We start from the raw sequence: 19761 nt of genomic DNA, 5'->3' as shown, positions 1-19761 counted from the left end.
GCGGTGCCGCTGTCACACGGTGCGGTGCCGCTGTCACACGGTGCGGTGCGGTGTCACACGGTGCGGTGCCGCTGTCACACGGTGCGGTGCGGTGTCACACGGTGCTGTGCGGTATCACACGGTGCGCTGTCACACGGTGCGGTGCCGCTGTCACACGGTGCGCTGTCACACGGTGCGGTTCCACGCCGGGCCGCCGGGGGCGCTGCGCGCGTGGGCGCGGCGGTCACGCGCGGCGGAGCAGGAAGCGGCGCGGGGCGGGTGGAGCCGCCCGGTCCCGGTGTCGCCGGTCCCGGTCCCGGTGTCCCCGGTCCCGGTGTCCCGCCCGCCGCGGGTCATGCGCTGCGTCCTGATCGCCAGCACCGCGGCCGAGCTGCTCTTCTACTGGGCCGATGCCGCCTTCCTCCGCCGGCTGCGGTCGTCCCACGCCGGGCAGGTGGGGCGGACGGGGCGGCGCGGGTGCGGGGAAGGGAGCACGGGGTGCGCGGTCGCGCGTGGGCTCTGACCGGGAGAGTGTGGCGCAGGGCCCGGCGCTGGAGGACAGCCTCAACACCCTCTTCGCTCCCCTCATCATTTCCTGCGCCGCGCTGCTGGAGAAGCTCTCCGACACCTACACCTGCTTCGCCACCGAGGGCGGGCGGCACCTCCACGTCCTGCACACGGTAGGACCCGCACCGGGGACCAGGGAGCCCTGGCCGGCCCCCGCCTGACCCTGCTGCCGGTTGCAGTTCGGAGACTGCCTGTACATCGCAGTGAACGGCGACGGGACGCAGAGCGAGGACGACCTGCGCCGGACGCTCTTCGTGCTGCGGCGCTTGGTGGAGGTTCACTGTGGGCTCGTCACGCTCGACTCGCACCTCATCCGCAAGGAGTGAGTGGGCACAGCCACCGGCACAGGCTGGCACATCGGGTTGCTGGGGTGGCTGCCCTGAGATGCCTTCATGCAGCACGGGGGGTGGGAGTGGGTGTCAGCAGCTGGAACCCCCCCCCCGCTTTACAGCAGGACCCCCTGCCAGCTGGGCTGCAGCTGGGTTTTGGTGTGTCGATCCCCCACGGGGAGCTGGGTTTTGGTGTGTCGGTCCCCCACGGGGAGCTGGGTTTTGGTGTGTCAGTCCCCACGGGGAGGTGACAGCCTCCTGTGAGTTTACACTCTGTCCGCTGCAGGTTGAGGCCAGCCGATTCGGAGCAGCGGGAGCGCGTGTGGAGCCTGCTGCGGGGCCTGCTGGAGACCTACAGCCACCTGCGGGAGGAGGACCAGAGCTTTGCAGTGGAGGTACCAATGCTCTGGGCTGTCCTTTACTTTTGGGGTGTTTCAGGAGTGGGAGGCTGTGTGGAGTCCCAGGGTGTGGGAAAAGGCCGGCTAGGGACTTCAGGGCAGCTCCCTGGAGCAGTGGAAGCCCAGACGTGACCCCAGGACTGCAAGGCTGGGTCTGAGAGAGCTCAGCAGCCTTCCCTCCTCCTGCACCCCAGGCTGTGGAGCGGCTGATCCATCCTCAGCTGTGTGAGCAGTGCATCGAGTTCCTGGAGCGACAAGTGGTACAGTACATCAATGCCAGCCCTGAGCGTGGCGGGGATGAAGTGGGCCATGCCTTCCTCCTGGTACACACCAAGCTGCTGGCCTTCTACTCCAGGTGCGCCCAGCCCCACCACCCTCCCCAGGGCAGCCATTTGTCCTCCCAGCTGACCCTTTTGTGCTCTGGCCTGCAGCCGCAATGCCAGCTCCATCCGCCCAGCCGACCTGCTCGTCCTCATCCTCCTGGTTCAGGACCTGTACCCCAGTCAGAGCGCTGAGGAGGAGCTTGGCCCACAGGTGCTTCAGAGCAGGATTGGGGCTGCAGCAAGTCAGGTCTCCCATGGGGTGATGCCTGGACAGCTGGGGCTTAGGGGTTTTATCCCTCTTTTTGAAAGCCCACAGCAGGGAACATTCTACCTCAGGAACCCAAGAGAAGTGAGAGCATCCCTGTGAGTGGCCCTGGCTCCCATGGAGCTGCAGAGAAGGACTCAGATGACCAAGTGAGTTCTTGAGATCAGGAGCTGCAGGGTGAGATTGTGCCTGTATTGCTGCTATCGCCGACCCATTTGTTTTTGCTGGCAGGACACAGATGATCTCTCTGTGCCTGAGGTCTACTACACACCTGAGCCCTCGCCAGGCCGGCACAGTACAGGTGAGTGCCCAGCTGGGGAGCAGCTGTGCCCCACACCCCCAGCCTTGCAGAGGCTCCAGGGGTCTGAAGGGGGCTGGAAGGGTGCCCTGCTGTGTTCTCTGCAGGCAGTGAGAGCTGGTCAGAGGGTGCAGAGATGCTGAGCATTGGGGAGGTGGATGCTGCAGACGTCCAGGTGAGCACGGAGTCCTGCAACACCTCCCAGCTCCACACTTCACCAGCCTGTCCCAGTGCCCTTTGCAGTTTCCAGGCCTCATCACTCCTCTCTTGCTGTGCTGCAGCTGTGGGTGCCCTGCATCCCCCATGTTGTGCATAATTGTAACAGCTCTGATCTCCTTCTCTGAGGCATTGCTTACAATGAGCTGTCAGCAGAGAGGGAGCTGGGCTGTCTCAGAGCAGTCCAGTGTCTCCCTCTGCTGCCGTTGGGCTTTCTGGGCTGCTTCCCTGATGGATGCTGCAACACCTCACACACTGCAAGCAAACACTGGCCTCAGTTTGAGGCATTTGCAACCTTTGTCTTTACAACAGCCTTCTTCTCTGACACTCCTTTGCAGTCCCTGGGCACTTTCCTCACTGCTGATCTTTTGCTATGTGGCCCCTCCAGCTCCTTTGGTTCTGTCATGCCTGGTTGCAGCTTTCAAGGCAAGGCTGCATTCCTACAGAGCATCCTTGGTGTGAGCTGTCTCATCCCCACAGGGGACTGAGAATGTCCCCTGTCTTCCCAGATGGCAGAGGACTTGCTCCAGACCTTGGGGCCTCTGTTCCCTGAAGCTTCAAACCCCAGAAGGATCTTTCTGGATGCCAGCCTGCGGGAAGGTTACTGCCCCTTGCTGCCACACACCATGCACTGCCTCCCGCTCTGGCCAGGCATCTCCCTTGTGCTGCTGACCAAGGTGAGCTGCCTCTGAGGTGAGGGAAGCTATGTTGGACTGAGTCCTGCCTGACCCACCTTTCCCTTCCCTGGCAGGGCCCCATGACCCAGGTGGCCATCACCTTGTACCAACTGCTGGATGGTTTCTTGGTGCTGGAGAAGAAGCTGGAAGAGGGACCAGAGGTGGGAGTCGCACGCTCCTACCCATTCCTCACTGAGCTGCGGCAGCGAATGGACAAATTTGTGAAGAAGCTGAGTGGACAGGACATCCAGGTGGGAGTGAGGACATGAGGACCCTGTCCTGTTTTCTCCGCAGCCTGACACAGTCCTGTCTCTTTCTAGTTGCAGAACACCTGGTTGGACTTCAAGAACAAGATATTTTCACGGAGCGAGCCTGGGAGCTCCCTAGAGTGAGTAGGGAGAAGCCAGGGAAAGTCTCTGGGACAAGCAGGGACCTTTCCCAGCCTGGGGACCAGCACAGCTGTCCCTGCAGTGCTGGGGACCCAGTGTCCAAACTCGGCACTGTCTGTGTCCCCTGGCTCAGGCTGCTGCAGTCAGTGGCCAACGTGAAGCGGCAGCTCTGCTCCGTGTACCGCCAGCTCTTCCTGACCTCTGCTGGCCACAGCCTGTCCCAAGGGCTGCGGGACCGCGCTCAGAAGCTGATGAGGTGAGTGCATGGGATGGTCAGCATCGCTAGGGGACTGCCCCACACACAGCTGTGCTGGGGCTTGTGTGTCCTGGCCTCTCACTGTGCCTCCTCTCGGCAGGGAGAAGCTGCTGGACTGGCGGGACTTCCTGCTGGTGAAGAGCAGGCGCAATATCACCATGGTGTCATACCCGTCTCTGCAGCTGGGAACACAGCCTGGCAAGGGGTGTCACTAAGGGGGTAGCAGACGTGGGAGTGGGTCCCTATCCCCCAGCACTAGGATCAAGGGGAGGAATGTAGTGGGCAAAGGTGGTTTCCCCGACGCTCAGGGGCTGTCCTGGAAGGGCACCAAAGTTGTTGGACACCCTTAACCCATGCCACGTACCTGGAGGACTTTCCTGGACTGGTGCACTTCATCTATGTGGACCGCACAGCTGGACAAATGATGGCACCATCACTCAGTGTGACAGAGAAGTCCAGCTCAGAGCTGGGCAAGGGTCCCCTGGCCACCTTCATCAAGAAAAAGGTACTACTCATGGGGTAGGTGTGGGGTAGGAACCACAGGGTGGAAATTGGAGGGCTTTCTGCTCAGGCTTCAGGTGGCCTTTGTCCCCTAGGTCTGGTCCCTGATCACACTGGCCCGGCGATACCTACAGAAGGGCTATACAACGCTGATGCTGCAGGATGGAGACTACTGCTGCTCCTACTTCCTCTGGTTTGAGAATGAGATGGTATGTGGGGTCAGGAAGGGGCTGAGCCCCTCTTTCCCTGGGGCAGGGAGCAGGGCTGTAGGCATAGCCAGCTCTGACTCGGTGGTCCCATCCCAGCTCCTGCCCTCTGCTGTCATTTCTCCCCAGGGCTACAAGCTGGAGGTGATGGAGGTACCAGTCCTGTCTGATGATTCTGCTCCCATTGGGATGTTTGCAGGAGACTACTACAGGTGAGCAGATGCCAGTGTTGTGGTGTCTCTGTAGTTGCACCAGCCCATCTCCCCAGCCTGGTGCCATGGTTTTGCTGTGTCCTTGCAAAGTACCTTACAGAGGGAAAGGTCCTTAGAAAGGGATTGCCTGTGTGCACTGTACCTGCCAAGCCCCTGTCTTCTCCTCCCCAGGAAGTTGCTGCGTTATTACAGCAAGAACCACCAGGCAGAGGTGGTGAAGTGCTACGAACTGCTGACTGTGCATCTGGGCATCATCCCCTCTGAGCTTGTGGTCCAGCAGGCCTACGACTTGGCCCGGCGCCTCTGGGAACCATCCCGCATCCCTCTGCTCTGAGCTGCCTCCAGCCACCTTGGGGCCAGGATTAAAAGTGGGTGTTCCCAGAGCCTGGGTTGCTTTCTCAGTGTCTGCGTGCCATGCTATGGATTGTGCGTGTAGGCAGCAACAGGCAACCTTCCCATCCTCCAGCCTTGCCAGGGCTGGCACTGTCCCTTTTCCTGCTCCCCATGGTTTTCACTGCTACCCAGCAGCCTCTGGAGACAGGCAGAGAATGGGGCCAAGAGACTGTTGGCAAATCACTGTCTTGCTGAAAAGTGCATTTCCAGAGCAGGATTTATAACATTAGCTTGGCATTGCTGCCAGGCTTTGGCCAGAGATCAAGATAGTGTAGCCAAACCTGAGTGGAGCAATGGTTTAGGGTGCATCCCCCTTCCCCCTCACCCCCAAATGTGGGGTGTGAGGCCCTCAGAGGTTTGGCAGGGGAGGTACAGCCCATCCTGCACCTCCTTCCCCACACCCAGGCTTACAGGCAACAATTAGCCTACAGCTCTGAGCTTAGCTGGGAACAACGAGTAAATCCTGAGGCAGCTTATGTGTTTCCCAGGCACGTCTGGGCTCAGTGCACGTCCAAACCTCAAGTACAGCTGGGAATGGGGCCAGCCCCAAGGGACTCAGGCAGCCACTGGCCCTTGTTGCTCCCACACCACTTGCTGGAGCTGGGAATGGCAGGTCGGGGAGCACTGGACCATGACAGGGCCTTTGCCCCATCCCACTGAGTCGGAATTTGCCCTGCTGAGCCATAGTTCTGGATTCAGAGCCAAGCTCATCCCCAAGCTGCCCCTTTTCCTGCTGTTTTCAGGGCTGTGCTTTGGGCTTGCCTGCTCAAGGCGGGGCAAGCTCGCTCTGTCCTGCCGTGCTTGGCCCATCACGCCAGCCACGTGCCTCTGGGTCATCCCCGGAGCAGAGCAGAGCTGGGGGAGGGAGGCTCTCAGCCTGCCTGCTCAGCACCTTCCTGGAGTGCAGGCTGGGGAGCTCTTGCACCCTGCTCAGCCCCAGGCAGGATCTCTCCCCTTCGCAGCCCTGGGGCTCGTCTCCAGCCCCGCTACAAGCCACCAGCCAAACTGTGCCGGGCTCAGCGCCTCGCTGGGGCAGCACCCGAGGGGCAGCGCTCAGCCCCTGTCCTGACCGGCCTCCAGGCGTTCCCTGCCTGCCCCCCGGCCCCTCCCTGTGCCCGGAAGCCCTGGGAAAAGTTCCGCCGTGGAAGCAAAGTCCAGCCGCGGTCAGGCGCTGCGGGGCGATGGCAGCCGGGCTCCGGGGAAGGCTGAGCCTGCTCCGCTCTCCCCGCTGCCTGCAGCGCTGGCATCTGTCCCCGCGGCCGTCAGGAGCGCGTTTGGCCCATGCCGGGGCTGCAGCCCGGCTGCAGCGGGAATACGACGCCGTGGTGATCGGGGCAGGTAACAGAGCAGGGGAGCAAGAGTCGAGCCTCGGGGAGCAGGCGGGGATCCACATCTGCCCTCCCCTCAGGGCAGGTAGCAGAGCAGCAGCTAGGTGGGGACCACAGTAGTGATGGACGCACTGCAAAGCCCCAGACTGCTCCTCATGCCTGGGACGACGCAGGGGTCTGGCACAAATTGCAGCCCCCCAGCATACAGAGCACTGTTGGAGCATCTGCCTTGCGCACTTCTGTCCCCCTCTGATGCACCATTAGGGCCAGGGCTTTAGGGGCAGAGGAGGATGCTCCTTGTCACCTGTATCTCCGTGTCTAGAGCCTGTTATTGGGGTGGCTGGGACAGCCCCATGCCCCAGGCATGGCAGAGTGCCCTGTATACTGTGGGCCCATCACCAGCACTGGGCTCTGCTCATCTCCCTCTCTTCTTGCAGGGCACAACGGGCTGGTGGCAGTGAGTACCTGGAGTGGCATGCTGCCTCTCCTCCATCCACGGGGGACCGGGAAGGGTCTGCGCTGTGGGCAAGGGAGGGCTTTGGTGGCAGTGTCTGTGGGGCTGGGGCTCCCGCAGGCCCTCCCTAGTGAGGGGGACACCATGTGCAAGAGGGTGCTCAGGTTGACAGTGACATGCTGGCCGGAGGGATGGGCAGTGTGTGCCATGCTCCCCACAGGCTGCCTACCTGCAGCAGGCAGGGCTGCGCACAGCTGTGCTGGAGAAGCGCCACGTGCTGGGCGGCGCGGCTGTCACGGAGGAGATTGTGCCAGGTACCCCTGCGTGCCCCTTGTCCCCCTGGCCCTGGCCAGCCCTGGTGGTGGACATCCCCCACCACCCTACATGTTCCAGGGTTCAAGTTCTCCCGGGCATCATATCTGCTCAGTCTGCTGCGACCACACATTTATGCTGATCTGGAGCTGCAGGTACTGGCACCCACCCTTTGCTGGGCTGCTGCCAACTCCCAGCATGCAAGCAGGGGGACCCAGGCTGTCCCTGCAGGGTGGGTCCCGCAGTGGGGACATCCCTGTCTTGCAGCGGCATGGTCTGAGGGTGCTCCCACGGGACCCCTACTCCTTCACCCCACTGCTGGAGGACAGGAGCCCTCCTCGCTCCCTTCTGCTGGGACATGACATGGCCCAGACTCAGCAGCAGATTGCTCAGTTCTCCCAGAAGGATGCCCAGGTACCACCAGGGACATGCACCTGGCACAGCAAAACCCACATGGGGCTGCCCTGCCCCTGCAGTGGCAGGGATGCTCCTGGGTGGGGTATCCATTGCACCCACAATGGTGCAGTCCTTGCTGTCCACCCTCTGTCCCCTTCCAGGCCTACCCTGAGTATGAGGCATTCATGGGGCACATGGTGTTGGCCCTTGACCCACTACTGGATGCCCCTCCAGTGGATACAGCTGCTCTGGGAAAGGGTTCCCTGCTCCAGCAGCTCAGGAACCTGCAAACCCTGAAGCCCTTCCTGCAGGCAGGTACATCTGGGATGCCAGGGAACCCTGATAGTAAGGGGTGTTTGCCAGCACTTGGGATAGGCAATGCAGAGCCTACTCAGGAGCCCAAACTGGGCTGGCAGGCTCTGCTAGGCTTACTCACCTTGGTCCGCTGACCTCCAAACCCAGCTGGGCACCAGTAGCCAGGCCTGGCACAGCCATGCAGGTCTCACACTACCTCTCCACCCCCAGGGCTGGCACTGGGGCGGCAGCTGCCCCGCTATTACGAGGTGCTCACAGCTCCCATCTCCAAGGTGCGTGCTGGCAGTGGTGGTGTGGAAACACTCAGTGCCTCTCCTGCCTGCCGGGGTGCTGTGGCAGCTCCCCACCCCAAGCCTGGCATGCTCTCTTTCTCCTGGGCCAGATCCTGGATCACTGGTTTGAGTCAGAACCCCTGAAGGCAACTCTGGCTACTGATGCGGTGATTGGAGCCATGGCCAGCCCACACACCCCTGGCAGTGGGTGAGGGTCCCTTGCCCCTGGGGCTCATCCTGCACTGTTCCCCCTTGCCACGCTTTCTGCTTGGCTCTGCTGTATGCCAGTACCTGATGCCCTGGCCCCCTGCCTCTCCCTCCCATTGCCTGCTCCACTTTGCCAGGGTGCCTCAGGAGCTGGTGCTGGGCAAGGGGCTGCCCCCCAGCCCTGCCATATGGCTCTCCTGAGTGCCCCCACCTATCCCTTCACTGTTTGGACACCTCTGTCCCCAGGATGGGCTGAGTCCTGGCTGCTGCGTGCTCCCTGTAACTGAGTTGATATTCCATGAGGTGGCATGGTCCCGTTGGGGGGGACTATGGGGGCTGTAGGAGGCACCATCCTCACTACCCATACAGGGGACAGATCCATCCCCTCAGCCAGCAGCTAACCTGAGGTCCTGCTACCGCAGGTACGTGCTGTTGCACCATGTCATGGGTGAGCTGGAGGGACGGCGGGGGGCCTGGGGCTACGTGGCAGGTGGGATGGGAGCCCTGTCCCAAGCCATCGCCCAGGCAGCGACTGCCCGGGGAGCCCACATCTTTGCTGAGAAGGTACGGGGTGTCTGGGAGAGGGGAGCTGCTGGGCATCCCTGCCCTAGCAGGCAGCAGGAATGCTCTTGGTAAAGTCTTGTCCCCTACATGTGCCCAGGCAGTGTGCCACGTGCTGCTGGGCAGGGATGGGGAGGCACAGGGTGTCGTGCTGCAGGATGGGACAGAGGTGAGGAGCAAACTGGTGCTGTCCAATGCCTCTCCCCAAATCACCTTTCTGGAACTCATTCCTCAGGTATGGAGTGCATGGGACTGGTGGGGGTTTGGCATGTTAGAATCATCCCATTCACACTGCCTCTCACAGCCAGCTTCTGCACTGGTATATCCCACTCCAGGAGCAGCTGCCAAAGGATTTTGTCCAGCGGATCCGGCAGATTGACACACGCTCCCCTGTCACCAAGATCAATGGTAGGTACCAGCAAGGATACTTCCACTGCCATCCCTGCTGGAGGAACCTGGTGCCAGGCTCAGCAAGAGGCTGCACCCCACTTCCTCCACCTCCCCATCGCATGCCCGCAGTGGCAGTGGATCGGCTGCCCAGCTTCCTGGCTGCCCCCAATGCCCGTGATGGCCAGCCCCTGCCCCACCACCAGTGCTCCATACATCTCAACTGTGAGGGCACCCACCTCCTGCATCAGGCATTCACTGAGGCTGCTCACGGGCAGCCCTCCAGCAGGTAGGAGCCTGTACTGGCACATGTTGGTGTGCTGGGGACGGGACAGGACAGTCGTGGCAGTGGATGCTGGGGAAAGAGTTGTGGAGTGGCTGGGTCCCCCTCTGCCTGCCCGTTTGGTGTACTGCTCCCCCAGGCCGATGATCGAGCTCTGCATTCCCTCAGCGCTGGACCCAGGGCTGGCCCCCCCAGGCTGCCACGTCGTGTCCCTCTTCACGCAGTACACGCCGTCCACGCTGGCAGGCGGCCGCTCCTGGGACGAGCAGGCCAGAAATGCGTATGCAGACACGGGTACGTAAAGCACACACAGATCCTGGTTACATCCATGGGCACAGCTGCCCTGGAGCTGCACAGGAGTTTGCTACCATGGCCCCCAGGGTGCCCACCAATAGTCCCTTAATCTTTTTCTAGTGTTTGACTGCATCGAAGACTATGCCCCGGGGTTCAAGGCATCTGTCATTGGCAGGGACATCCTGACGCCACCAGACCTGGAGAGGATCTTCGGGCTGCCCGGTGGAGTGGGTACCATGCGTGTCAACTCTGGGCATCGCTCTGGTGCCAGTGCCAGTGGGCACACAGGCCTGGGCCAGGCACAGCTAGCTTACACAGAGCTCTGTTAGCAGAACATCTTCCATGGAGGGATGTCTCTAGACCAGCTGTACTTCGCCCGGCCAGCACCATCCTACTCTGACTACCGATCCCCAGTTCCTGGCCTGTACCTGTGTGGAAGTGGAGCCCATCCTGGTGAGCAGAGCTGGGAGCCAGGACCCTCCTGGAGGCCTGCAGAAGGAAGGAAGGCATGTGGAAGAGATGCACCACCATTCCCCATTTCTCCTTTCTTGCAGGAGGAGGAGTGATGGGAGCAGCAGGACGCAATGCCGCACATGTGGCTATCAAGGATTTCAGGCACCTCTGATGAGATTGGTGAAACTTACTTTACCAACACGGGGTTGCAACAGCAGCATGCCCTGCTGATGCCATGCAGAGCCCTGCCCATCCTCAACTTGCTTCTCCAGCACCTCAGGGCAGCAGCATCTCCTGAGAGCCTTGAACTGATGACTGCTCCCAGCCCGCCACAACCCAGCCTTTCCCAGTGGCTCCTGGACCCTGCATGACCATGGCAAGCCTCACTCAGCCCCTGCCTGTGCCCATGGAAATAAACCCTGGCACGTGCTCTGTCATGAGCACTCTCACTGTGTTTTTTGAGCAATTGATGCAGCTCCTACTGTGCCATCCACACTTCCTGGTGATGCAGCCTTGGGGGAGCTGCCGGAGAGGACAGGCACATTTCAGAATAGCGAACAGGGACAATCAGCCCCTCACCCTTTCCTCTGCCCAGTGATGCAGGCTCAGGTTCATGCAGGGCTGTTTTTGTGGAGTCCCCTAGCTCCAAGCAGGTCCAGACCATCCAAAGTATTTAGAACAAGCAGGGAGCTGCCTGGAAACTGCTTTGGTGCCTGAAGTCCCCAGCTGTCCTCAGTCCCTTGGCTCTTGGTGGCTGTGTGTACAGCAGACACGTGCCCAGCAGCTCAGAAACCACAGGAGCCAGGACTAGCAGCTGCCCCCTCGTGCCTCCACATGCTCCTGTTCCCTTCGGAAGCTGCCTGCACGTGTTCTGGCCCCGTCCCTCCGTCCCCAGGGCAGATGTTCCGTGCTGGCCGCTCCTCAGCCACAGCAGGCCCGGGGTGTGCCCCTCACCCGCGCTGCTGCCGGGAGCCGCTGGCTGCAGATTACAGAGCTCACATCCTCTCCCTGCCCTCTTCCTCTGCCAGACAATGCTCCCAATTCAGCCACCCGCCTCGCCTCCTGCCGGGCCCTAAATACGGTGCTGACAGGGTGAGCTGCTGCACCTGAGCTGGCTGAATCAATATTGACCGGCCAGGAATAGTCCCGCAGCCCTCTGAGAATAGCCCCGCACGCCCGCCCGCCGCCCACAGCTTCCCGCGCACGGGGCTGCCCTGCTGCCGGCCGCGTATTTTTAGCTGCTGCCATTGCTGGCTGCCCGGGGCTGCAGGTGCTGGCACGCAGCGAGCCCCGAGGGAGATGAGCAGCTCCTTGGCTGACACCTCAGGGCAAAGGGGGACACCTCCAGCCCGCCACCATCACACGAGCGGCAGGACACAGTGCCCCTGCTGCTGCGAGAAGAGGCTGGCAGGTGCCAGATGTGGGAGAGCCACCAGCTTGCTTCACTTCTCTCTTCTTGATGTCCCCAGGAGCAGAGACAGAGCTGGGAGCGGGACCCGGCACTCGCCTGCCCTGCACCGCTGCCAGCATCTGCCGGGGGAGGAGTTCGGGGGAAGGTCCTGGCTTCACACTTAAGCAATTGATCTCCAAAACGCCGAGACGAATGAGTCACGGGCTCCACTGCTGGCCCCAGCCCTGCTCTTCCCTAGGGCTTTCCGTGGCCTTCATTCCGAGGCTGGCCAGGGACTCATATCTCTCAGAGGCTTCAGGACATGCCCTGATCCCGGCCAAGGCAGACGGCAGGGATGAGGGTCCCCTTCGAGGGGGACCCAGAGCTGGGCATCCCTGCACACCTAGAGGTGCTGGAAGTCCTTGCGAGACGTGGCGATGAGCTCACGGGCTATTCCCGGCCGTGTTGATCCTGGCTCCTCCCGGCAGGATCCGGCTGCTTTGACTCCAAACAAACAGTCCAGTGGCCACCGGCACATTCCTGGCCGGTCCCTGGGCACGGCCGGGGTACTGGGCTTCCTGTTTATCCCCATCCTACGGCGGGGCACGTCGGGCGTGTGGGCAGCAGGGTGCCCCGGGGACTGGCGGCACCCCAAGCCAGAGGTTGCTCCCGGGGCAAGTCGGGGCGGGGGGGGGCGACATCACCAGTGTCCACGTCCCAGGGAGAGGGACTATCCTGAGGGCCCTCACAGCCAGCCTGGTTTATGGTGATGCCCCAAGCCCCGGCAGAGCTGTGCTCTGGGCTCACGGTACCATCCCATAGCCTGCCGTGATCCCTGTGCCCCCCGAGTGCTGGCCCCACTGCAGCACCCTCAGGCATCCTCTGCCTGTGCACCCACTCGAACCACTGCGTGAGTGGGAAGGTGCAAGGCGTGTCCCTAGCACAGCAGTTTGTAATCTCCAGAAAGTCCCTGCTGTGCCTGGCTGGGGGACAGCCCGGTGAGGGGAGCATCCCTGACCGAGGGAATTTGGACTCGGGGGAGGTCCAGCCTCACGGCAGGTAGGGATTATCCGGGATAGCTCGGATCCCCCCGGCTGGGAGAACGACGGGGTTTAGGACAGGAACAGGTTTGCCCCAGTGTGCAGTGAGGCGGTGTAGGGCCGGGGGTGGGCAGGGCGCAGGGCTGGGCTCCAGACCAGAGGCGGGGAGGCGGGGGGCCCCCTCGGGTCGGCCCACCCCGCCGCACCATAAAAGCGGCGCAGGCGGTGCCCGGCGGGAGGTGGGAGCTGCGGGATCAACTGCTGCGAGCGCCACCGCTGCGTCCCCTCGCCACCACCGTGTCCCTCGGCACCGCCTGCCCCGCACCGCTGCCGGTCCGGCACCGCCATCCCTCGCCAGGGTGAGTGCCGGGGATGGCCCCGGGAGGGGAAGTCTGGGCACCTGGAGGGGGTCATGAAATGCTCTGAATGAGGATGCCGGGGAAGCGGTGAGGTGACCAGGACAGGGCTATGTGCAAGATGGGGACGAACCCTGGTGTTCAGTAGAGAATCCAGGTGGAGGAAAAAAGGGGGCTCTGTGGGGTCCCCTCACCCATCTCCTGAAGCTTGGGGCAGAGAGGAAGCAACAAGAGCACAGGGCAATGTTTTTGGGACACCCATGGCTGTTGGTGCCTGGGAGGGCTGTGTCAGAGCTGGGTGACCTGGTGAAGGGTGTAGGGCTGGAGTATGCTGTGAGTGTGGCAGGAACCAGCCCGTGCATCCCCCACAGCACAGGGACAGGGATGTCACCACCATGCAAGAGGCCATGATATCCCTCCACCATCACCCAGGTCCTGGGGCACAGTGGGGCTGCAGCTGCACCTCCACTCTGCCACAGTCCTCAAGGATTCATTGTTGGGCTGTCCCCAGGCATCCCACCCACAGAACCATGATGGTGATGCCAGCTGGCACAAGTCAAGTCCTGCTGGTGCTGCTGCTGTGCTGGGTGGCCCCCAGCAGGCAGGAGCTGGCCCCAGTGCAGCTGCGGCTGGGGGGACCACGGGGGCCAGCTGGAGAGGGCCGGCTGGAGGTGCTGTACCAGGGGCGCTGGGGCACCGTGTGCGATGACGGCTTCGACTTCCACGCGGCCACCGTCGCCTGCCGACAGCTGGGTTACACCGCAGCCATCACCTGGACCCACAGTGCCACCTACGGCCAAGGGGAAGGTAGGGGGCAGGTGGGCAATGGGGGGCAGGGGATCCTGGCCAGGGCAGTGTGCTTCCCGCTGGCTGTGGGAGCCTCCCCACAGGGCTGTGGGTGCAGACAGCTTGCAGGACACACTGGATGGGGCCTATGATGCTGTGTCTCCAGGCCCCATCTGGCTGGACAACGTGCGGTGTGGAGGCAGCGAAGGCTCCCTGGCAGAGTGTGTGCACAATGGCTGGGGCATCAGTGACTGCCACCATGGCGAGGATGCTGGCGTGGTGTGCTCAGGACAGCGCCTGCCTGGCACCTCCCCCCAGGCTGCCACCTCTGGTCACCTGGGAGAGGTGAGTGGGGGCCCTTGGCATTCGCCTGTGCCCAGCAGGGTACACCAGAGTGACTGGAGCAGGTCCCACTAACCCTTCCCCTGACCCCTTTTCTAAACACCCTGCCCTCGATGCTGGAGCCCCACGCCCACCCCACGCCCACTGTGGCAGGTGTCAGGACTAACCCTGGAGGAGGTGCGGCTCAAGCCCATCCTGGCACGGGCCAAGCTGAGCATGCCAGTGATGGAGGGTGCCGTGGAGGTGAAGCACAATGGGCGCTGGAGGCAGGTGTGTGATGCCAGCTGGACCAGGAACAACAGCCGCGTGGTCTGCGGGATGCTGGGCTTCCCCCGGGAGAAGCACATCAATACCAGCTTCTACCGGTAGGGATGTGGGAGAATGCACTGCACCTGGGCATGTGGGGCAGGTGCCTGGCTGGACACACTGTGGGGACAAGAGACTGGAGGAGTGGTCAGAGAAGGGCTGCACATATGAGTGGGTGTGTGAGGTGCCAGTATGGCCTGGCTATGCCCGGATCCCCTTCTTGGGCCTTTGACAAGGGTCAGAGTTGGACTCAGCAGCATCCAGAGATCTTTGGGGATGGTCACAGTCATGACTGGCAAAGTGTGTGAGAAAGGAGAGGAAAGACAAGTGTCCCTTGGTCCCTCCCTGTCTCAGCCTGGTACTATAAATACAGCCCATAATGAGCCCCTACCAGTGCCAGGAGTCACACAGTCCCACTGGGACATGTTATAGATGGGCTTGGCACAGTAATTGCCAGTGGGCAGAGAATATGACATACCGTGGGGTCTCCATCTCCTGCCAGGGAGGGCAGAAATGATGGGGCAGAGGGTTCAGAGTTGGGTAATGTCAGCATGCTCCCTCACCTCCTGGCTCTGTACACCCACAGAAAACTCTGGGACAGGAAGCTGAAGGACCCCAACTCCAGGTAGGCTGCAGCACTGAGCATGGTGGGCAGGGCACCTTGGATGGGCACCCAGCATGAACATTGGGTGGGGGAGAGCCTCTGGCACCCAAGCTGACCCTGGCCCTGCTCCTCTGTCTCGGCAGCCTGAAGACCCTCAGCCAGAAGAACAGCTTCTGGGTGCACAAGGTGCGGTGTCAAGGCTCAGAGCCCCACCTGGCCCGCTGCCCTATGCAGGTGGCCCCACCAGCCCCCCGCCAGCACGCCTGCCCCCACGGCATGCACACCATCGTCAGCTGTCTCCCTGGCCCTGCCTTCCAGAAGGGCACGGGCAAGGGCAAGAACAAGAACAAAATCACCCCAGGAAAGGTGAGCCCTTGCAGAGTTCCACACCCTTTCCCACCAACGGGGAGTCCCAGAGCTGAGCAGCACTCAGCCACCCCGTTTGCACTTGAGGAGAGGGCTGTGTACTGGGGTTGCTGACTGGCTGCTCCCCATACCCAGGTGCTCCCAGTGCGGCTGCGAGCGGGCACCCACGTTGGTGAGGGCCGGGTGGAGGTGCTACGCCACGGGCAGTGGGGCACTGTGTGTGACAAGCAGTGGGACCTGGCTGCAGCCAGCGTGGTGTGCCGGCAGCTGGGCTACGGGACAGCGAAGCAGGCCCTGGTGGGAGCCCGGATGGGACAAGGTGAGGCAGGTCTTACAGCATGGACTTGGGAAACCTCTGGGCTTGGAGGGGTATGATGAGGAAATCAAATGGTTTAATGTGTCCTGCTGGAGAATCCTGGGGTGCTCAGAGCAGGGGAAGGAGGATGAGGGTCCTGCTCTAGGATGCTCATGGAGCAGGGAGCACTGACCCTTCCTGTGCTTTAGGTCTGGGGCCCATCCATATGAGCAATGTACGGTGCACTGGCCATGAGCGCTCCCTGGGCGAGTGCCGCTTCCAGGATGCGGAGCAGAATGGGTGTCGGCACGAGGCTGACGCTGCTGTCCGCTGCCACATGCCCTACATGGACTTCAAGAGCCAGGTGAGTCCCTGCCTCCTTCCCAGAGCCTGTTGAACCCCAGCCCTATTGCACAGTCCCTGCTCCTCAAGCTCTGTGCCCAGTGTGGATGATCAGAGCAGCCCTAGGGTGACCCAGGGGATGGGGGGACACAGAGCAGCACCCTGAAGGGGTTCTGCAGCATGATCTGGTGGCAAAATTGGTCATGTAGGGAGGAAAGGAGGAATGAGAAGATGAAGGAGATGTTCAGCTGGATGGGTGGGGCTGCTTGTCCCATTTCAGTGTGGGGTGGGAGAGCTGGGGGTCTGCGCCCCATTCCAGCTCAGCCCCTCTCTGCCAACAGGTGCGGCTGGCCGGGGGCCGCAACCCCGAGGAAGGCGTGGTGGAGGTGCTGGTGCCAGTGCAGGGGAGGCTGCAGTGGGGTGCTGTGTGCGGTGCACAGTGGGGCCTGAATGAGGCCATGGTGGTCTGCAGGCAGCTGGGGCTGGGCTTTGCCAGCCATGCCCTCCAGGTGAGTGGGGTACCAGCCTGGGGCCAGAACTGCAGGGGTCTTGCAGGATGGAGAGTGTGGGCATGGTGGGGTCAGGGGCTCTGGGATGGGACGGTGGGGGGGCAAATCCTGGTGGCAGTGTTAGGGCAGGAGAGGAGGCCGGGGAGGCAGGTGGGTGCTGGCAAGGGCTGCAAGGACTGGTCCAAGCACTGTGCTCCTCCTCTGTTCAGGAGACGTGGTACTGGGCAGGCAGCCCCGATGCCAGCCGGGTGGTGATGAGCGGGGTGCGCTGTGCCGGCACCGAGCTGGCCCTCCAGCAGTGCCAGCACCATGGCCCTGTCCACTGCCCCAGCGGTGGGGGACGCTTCTCAGCGGGGGTCACCTGCACTGCCCGTGAGTAGCAGGAGCCCATGGGGTACTGCTGGGAGGGAGAACCCCCCTTCTCCTGTAGGAGAGTAGGGGTGCTGTGCAAGGTGGGGATCACCTGCTCAATCCCCGCTGATCCCCTCCATGCCAGACGCACCAGACCTGGTGATGAACGCCCAGCTGGTGCAGGAGACAGCCTACCTGGAGGACCGGCCCCTGGGGCTGCTGTACTGTGCCCACGAGGAGCGCTGCCTCTCCCGCTCTGCTGACAACATGCAGTGGCCCTATGGCCACCGCCGCCTCCTTCGCTTCTCCTCCCAGATCCATAACCTGGGAAGAGCCGATTTCCGACCGAGGATGGGGCGTCATGCCTGGACTTGGCACCAGTGCCACCGGTGAGTGGCCCATTGGCAGGGGCTGGCAGGGAGCAGCCCCCTCCTTGGGCCAGGCAGGGCATGGTGGCACCCGTCCCCAAGAGGCTGTCCCACCCGGGGTAATTAACAGCGTCTGAGCCAGCACTGTCATTACGACTTTATTTGGCTTCAGGGTTGTAATTTGCTGAGTCCCTGGGTGCTGCCCTGCTGGAAGTTCTGCGGGGGTTGCCTGGGCCAGCCACGTGCTCCCTGCCGGGCACTGGTCCTGTGCTCAGCCCCTGTCCCCACAGACACTTCCACAGCATCGAGGTCTTTACTCACTATGATCTGCTGACGCTCAATGGCTCCAAGGTGGCCGAGGGGCACAAGGCCAGCTTTTGCCTGGAAGACACCAACTGCCCCGATGGTAGGTGCCAGCTGCAGAGCTGACAGTGGCCCCTCATTCTGCTCCCCAAGGGGGCTCTGTGCCTCCCTCACCTCCCCTCCTTGCTGCAGGTCTTCAGCGACGCTTTGCCTGTGCCAACTTTGGCGAGCAGGGGGTGAGTGTGGGGTGCTGGGACACCTACCGCCATGACATCGACTGCCAGTGGATTGACATCACTGATGTGCCACCAGGCAGCTACACCTTCCAGGTATGGGGATGGAGGGGTGGGAGACACCAAGCTACCAGCTCTGAGAGCTGGGGTTTCCCTTCCATGAGCACCACAGCATCCCTCACCCTGCACATCAGGGTGCTGCTCTGTAGCCTGCTGTGCATGCCACAGCCCTGCCTGTCCAGGGCGTAGCAGAGAGAGGTGCTCCCAGCCCTGCCCCTTGCCCTTCCCAGGTGGTTGTGAACCCCAAGCATGAGGTGGCTGAGTCTGACTTCTCCAACAATGTGATGAGGTGCCAGTGCAAGTATGATGGGCAGCGTGTCTGGATGCACGGCTGCCACACAAGTAAGTAGGGACCGGAGCATAGGGGCTGTGGCAAGGCAGCATGAGGGAAGTGATGAGGCTGGGGGTGCCACAGGTTTCTTCTGCCCCCACACGCCCACCCACCCTGACAACATCACTCTCCCCAGGTGATGCCTACGGTGCCGATGTGGTGAGTGATCTGGAGAGACGGGAGCGCCTGGCCAACAACCTCGTGTGAACCCCTGGCATTGACATGGTCCCAGCAGCGCCACAGGAGAGTCCGACTCCCGCGCCCCAGCCCCTGTGCCCTGGCACCACTGGACTGACCTCAGGGACTTGCAGGCTTTTGTCTTTATTGATGCTGCTGCAGAGGATGGAGATGAGTGCCGGGGCCGGCAGGGAGTGCCTGGGGGTGCCCAGTTCGTGCTGCCAGCAGGACTTCAAAGAGTGGAGCAAGTACCACAGCAGCCCTCATCTCCACAGCCCCAAGCCCCCCCGGGACAACTACCTCAGCCTGCCCAGCCCCCATGCTCCAGCAGACTCAGGGCAATCCCCAGCCACCCATGGACCAGTCCTGTCTTCAGTAAAGGTTCTGTGAGCTGGGAGCACGGAGCTGTGCCATGGGAGAAGGGGTACTCCCTTATCAATCCCTCCTCCTTTCCCTGCAGTCTTTGCCATTAGGATCACGAAGCCAGTCCCCAGCTGGGAACCACTTTGTCTAGGCAATGTGTTCCTGGCCAGGCAATGTTTCCCCTGTGCCACCCACAGCCACCAACTCCCTGGCCGTCTGCATGTGGCTGTCATCAAGCAGCTCTGGCTAGCCATCAGTGGTCCCCATGGGCCAGGGAACCCTGGCCCTGAACTGGCTAGCCCTGTGCATGCAAAAAGACCCAGCCAGCCCTGTGGCAGCATGGGCTGGCAGCCAGCCCAGCAGCCACTGTGTCTGCAGCTGACATGCTGGGCTTTCCCAGGCTGTCCTGGCAGCTTCCCAGACATGGGAGCTGTGGTAGGGCCACTCTGTTCCCTCAAAGCCCTTGCTCCTGGGCACGGTGTGGGGACACAGGGTACACTGTGCCCCTGCTCTCCATTTCTTACCTCCCGTGGTTTCTATCTTTTTTCTTACAACAGGAAATAAAAGGGAATGTCACCAACACACTCTGTACTGTCTGTTCCTCAGATCGCCAGCCACAGGGCAGTGGCAGCCCTCTCCTCGCACACCTCTGTGCTTTCCTACCTCGCTGGCAGGCACCAGCCCAGGGTGGGGGGTTGTCAGCACCCACCTTGGCCCAGCACAAGTCAGGCTGCACCCACACGTGATGGTCCCTGCACGTGGAGCTGCTGCTGGGACCGGTGGTGATGCACTGAAGGGGCCTGAGGCCAGAGACCGTGGCAAAGCATGTGCTGGTGGAGGCTCACTCGGCCAGGGTCGGGCTTTGAGGGATGCCGGGTGGCGGGGAAGATGTTTTCCACATGAGAGCAGCTTTGCGCCCTGAAATTTCCACTGGCCAAGCCACGAGCATCCGGGAACGGCAGCCGAGA

General features: G+C 62.1%; 3 protein-coding genes across 6 annotated transcripts; all 3 read left to right on the top strand.

Moving 5' to 3' along the window:
- Nucleotides 1–209: 209 nt before the first annotated feature.
- On the top strand, nucleotides 210–7030 carry HPS1 (HPS1 biogenesis of lysosomal organelles complex 3 subunit 1). 4 transcript variants are annotated; one of them, XM_063405524.1, is made up of 19 exons: nucleotides 210–433; nucleotides 522–659; nucleotides 726–868; nucleotides 1162–1270; nucleotides 1468–1628; nucleotides 1705–1807; nucleotides 1906–2010; nucleotides 2093–2162; nucleotides 2243–2334; nucleotides 2885–3052; nucleotides 3127–3303; nucleotides 3373–3440; nucleotides 3575–3697; nucleotides 3798–3863; nucleotides 4058–4202; nucleotides 4294–4407; nucleotides 4534–4616; nucleotides 4788–4984; nucleotides 7012–7030. In XM_063405524.1, the coding sequence occupies exons 1-18, from the start codon at nucleotides 335–337 to the stop codon at nucleotides 4948–4950; spliced, it is 2127 nt and encodes a 708-aa protein (XP_063261594.1). In that variant the 5' UTR covers nucleotides 210–334; the 3' UTR covers nucleotides 4951–4984; nucleotides 7012–7030. The 4 variants fall into 4 exon arrangements, with proteins under 4 accessions (XP_063261594.1, XP_063261596.1, XP_063261597.1 ...); XM_063405526.1 differs by lacking the exon at nucleotides 7012–7030 and adding an exon at nucleotides 5972–6110; XM_063405527.1 differs by lacking the exon at nucleotides 7012–7030 and having other exon boundaries at nucleotides 2267–2334; nucleotides 4788–4999.
- Nucleotides 6186–10708, top strand: PYROXD2 (pyridine nucleotide-disulphide oxidoreductase domain 2). Its single transcript, XM_063405528.1, has 16 exons — nucleotides 6186–6347; nucleotides 6775–6794; nucleotides 7012–7105; nucleotides 7185–7258; nucleotides 7371–7517; nucleotides 7661–7814; nucleotides 8025–8086; nucleotides 8197–8294; nucleotides 8716–8857; nucleotides 8955–9089; nucleotides 9190–9262; nucleotides 9374–9530; nucleotides 9664–9818; nucleotides 9939–10045; nucleotides 10151–10271; nucleotides 10373–10708. The coding sequence occupies exons 1-16, from the start codon at nucleotides 6191–6193 to the stop codon at nucleotides 10441–10443; spliced, it is 1767 nt and encodes a 588-aa protein (XP_063261598.1). The 5' UTR covers nucleotides 6186–6190; the 3' UTR covers nucleotides 10444–10708.
- Nucleotides 10709–12905: 2197 nt separating this feature from the next.
- On the top strand, nucleotides 12906–19366 carry LOXL4 (lysyl oxidase like 4). The gene is made up of 15 exons (XM_063405522.1): nucleotides 12906–13060; nucleotides 13569–13864; nucleotides 14010–14188; nucleotides 14339–14550; nucleotides 15078–15116; nucleotides 15239–15461; nucleotides 15597–15780; nucleotides 15966–16120; nucleotides 16440–16607; nucleotides 16817–16979; nucleotides 17104–17347; nucleotides 17617–17732; nucleotides 17822–17958; nucleotides 18153–18264; nucleotides 18390–19366. Exons 2-15 carry the CDS (start codon nucleotides 13588–13590, stop codon nucleotides 18458–18460), a joined length of 2280 nt encoding a protein of 759 aa, XP_063261592.1. The 5' UTR covers nucleotides 12906–13060; nucleotides 13569–13587; the 3' UTR covers nucleotides 18461–19366.
- Nucleotides 19367–19761: the final 395 nt, after the last annotated feature.

The sequence above is a fragment of the Prinia subflava genome, chromosome 9 (genome assembly GCF_021018805.1).
Source record: "Prinia subflava isolate CZ2003 ecotype Zambia chromosome 9, Cam_Psub_1.2, whole genome shotgun sequence".
Taxonomy (NCBI): domain Eukaryota; kingdom Metazoa; phylum Chordata; class Aves; order Passeriformes; family Cisticolidae; genus Prinia; species Prinia subflava.
This window is presented reverse-complemented; position numbering and strand designations above follow the sequence as displayed.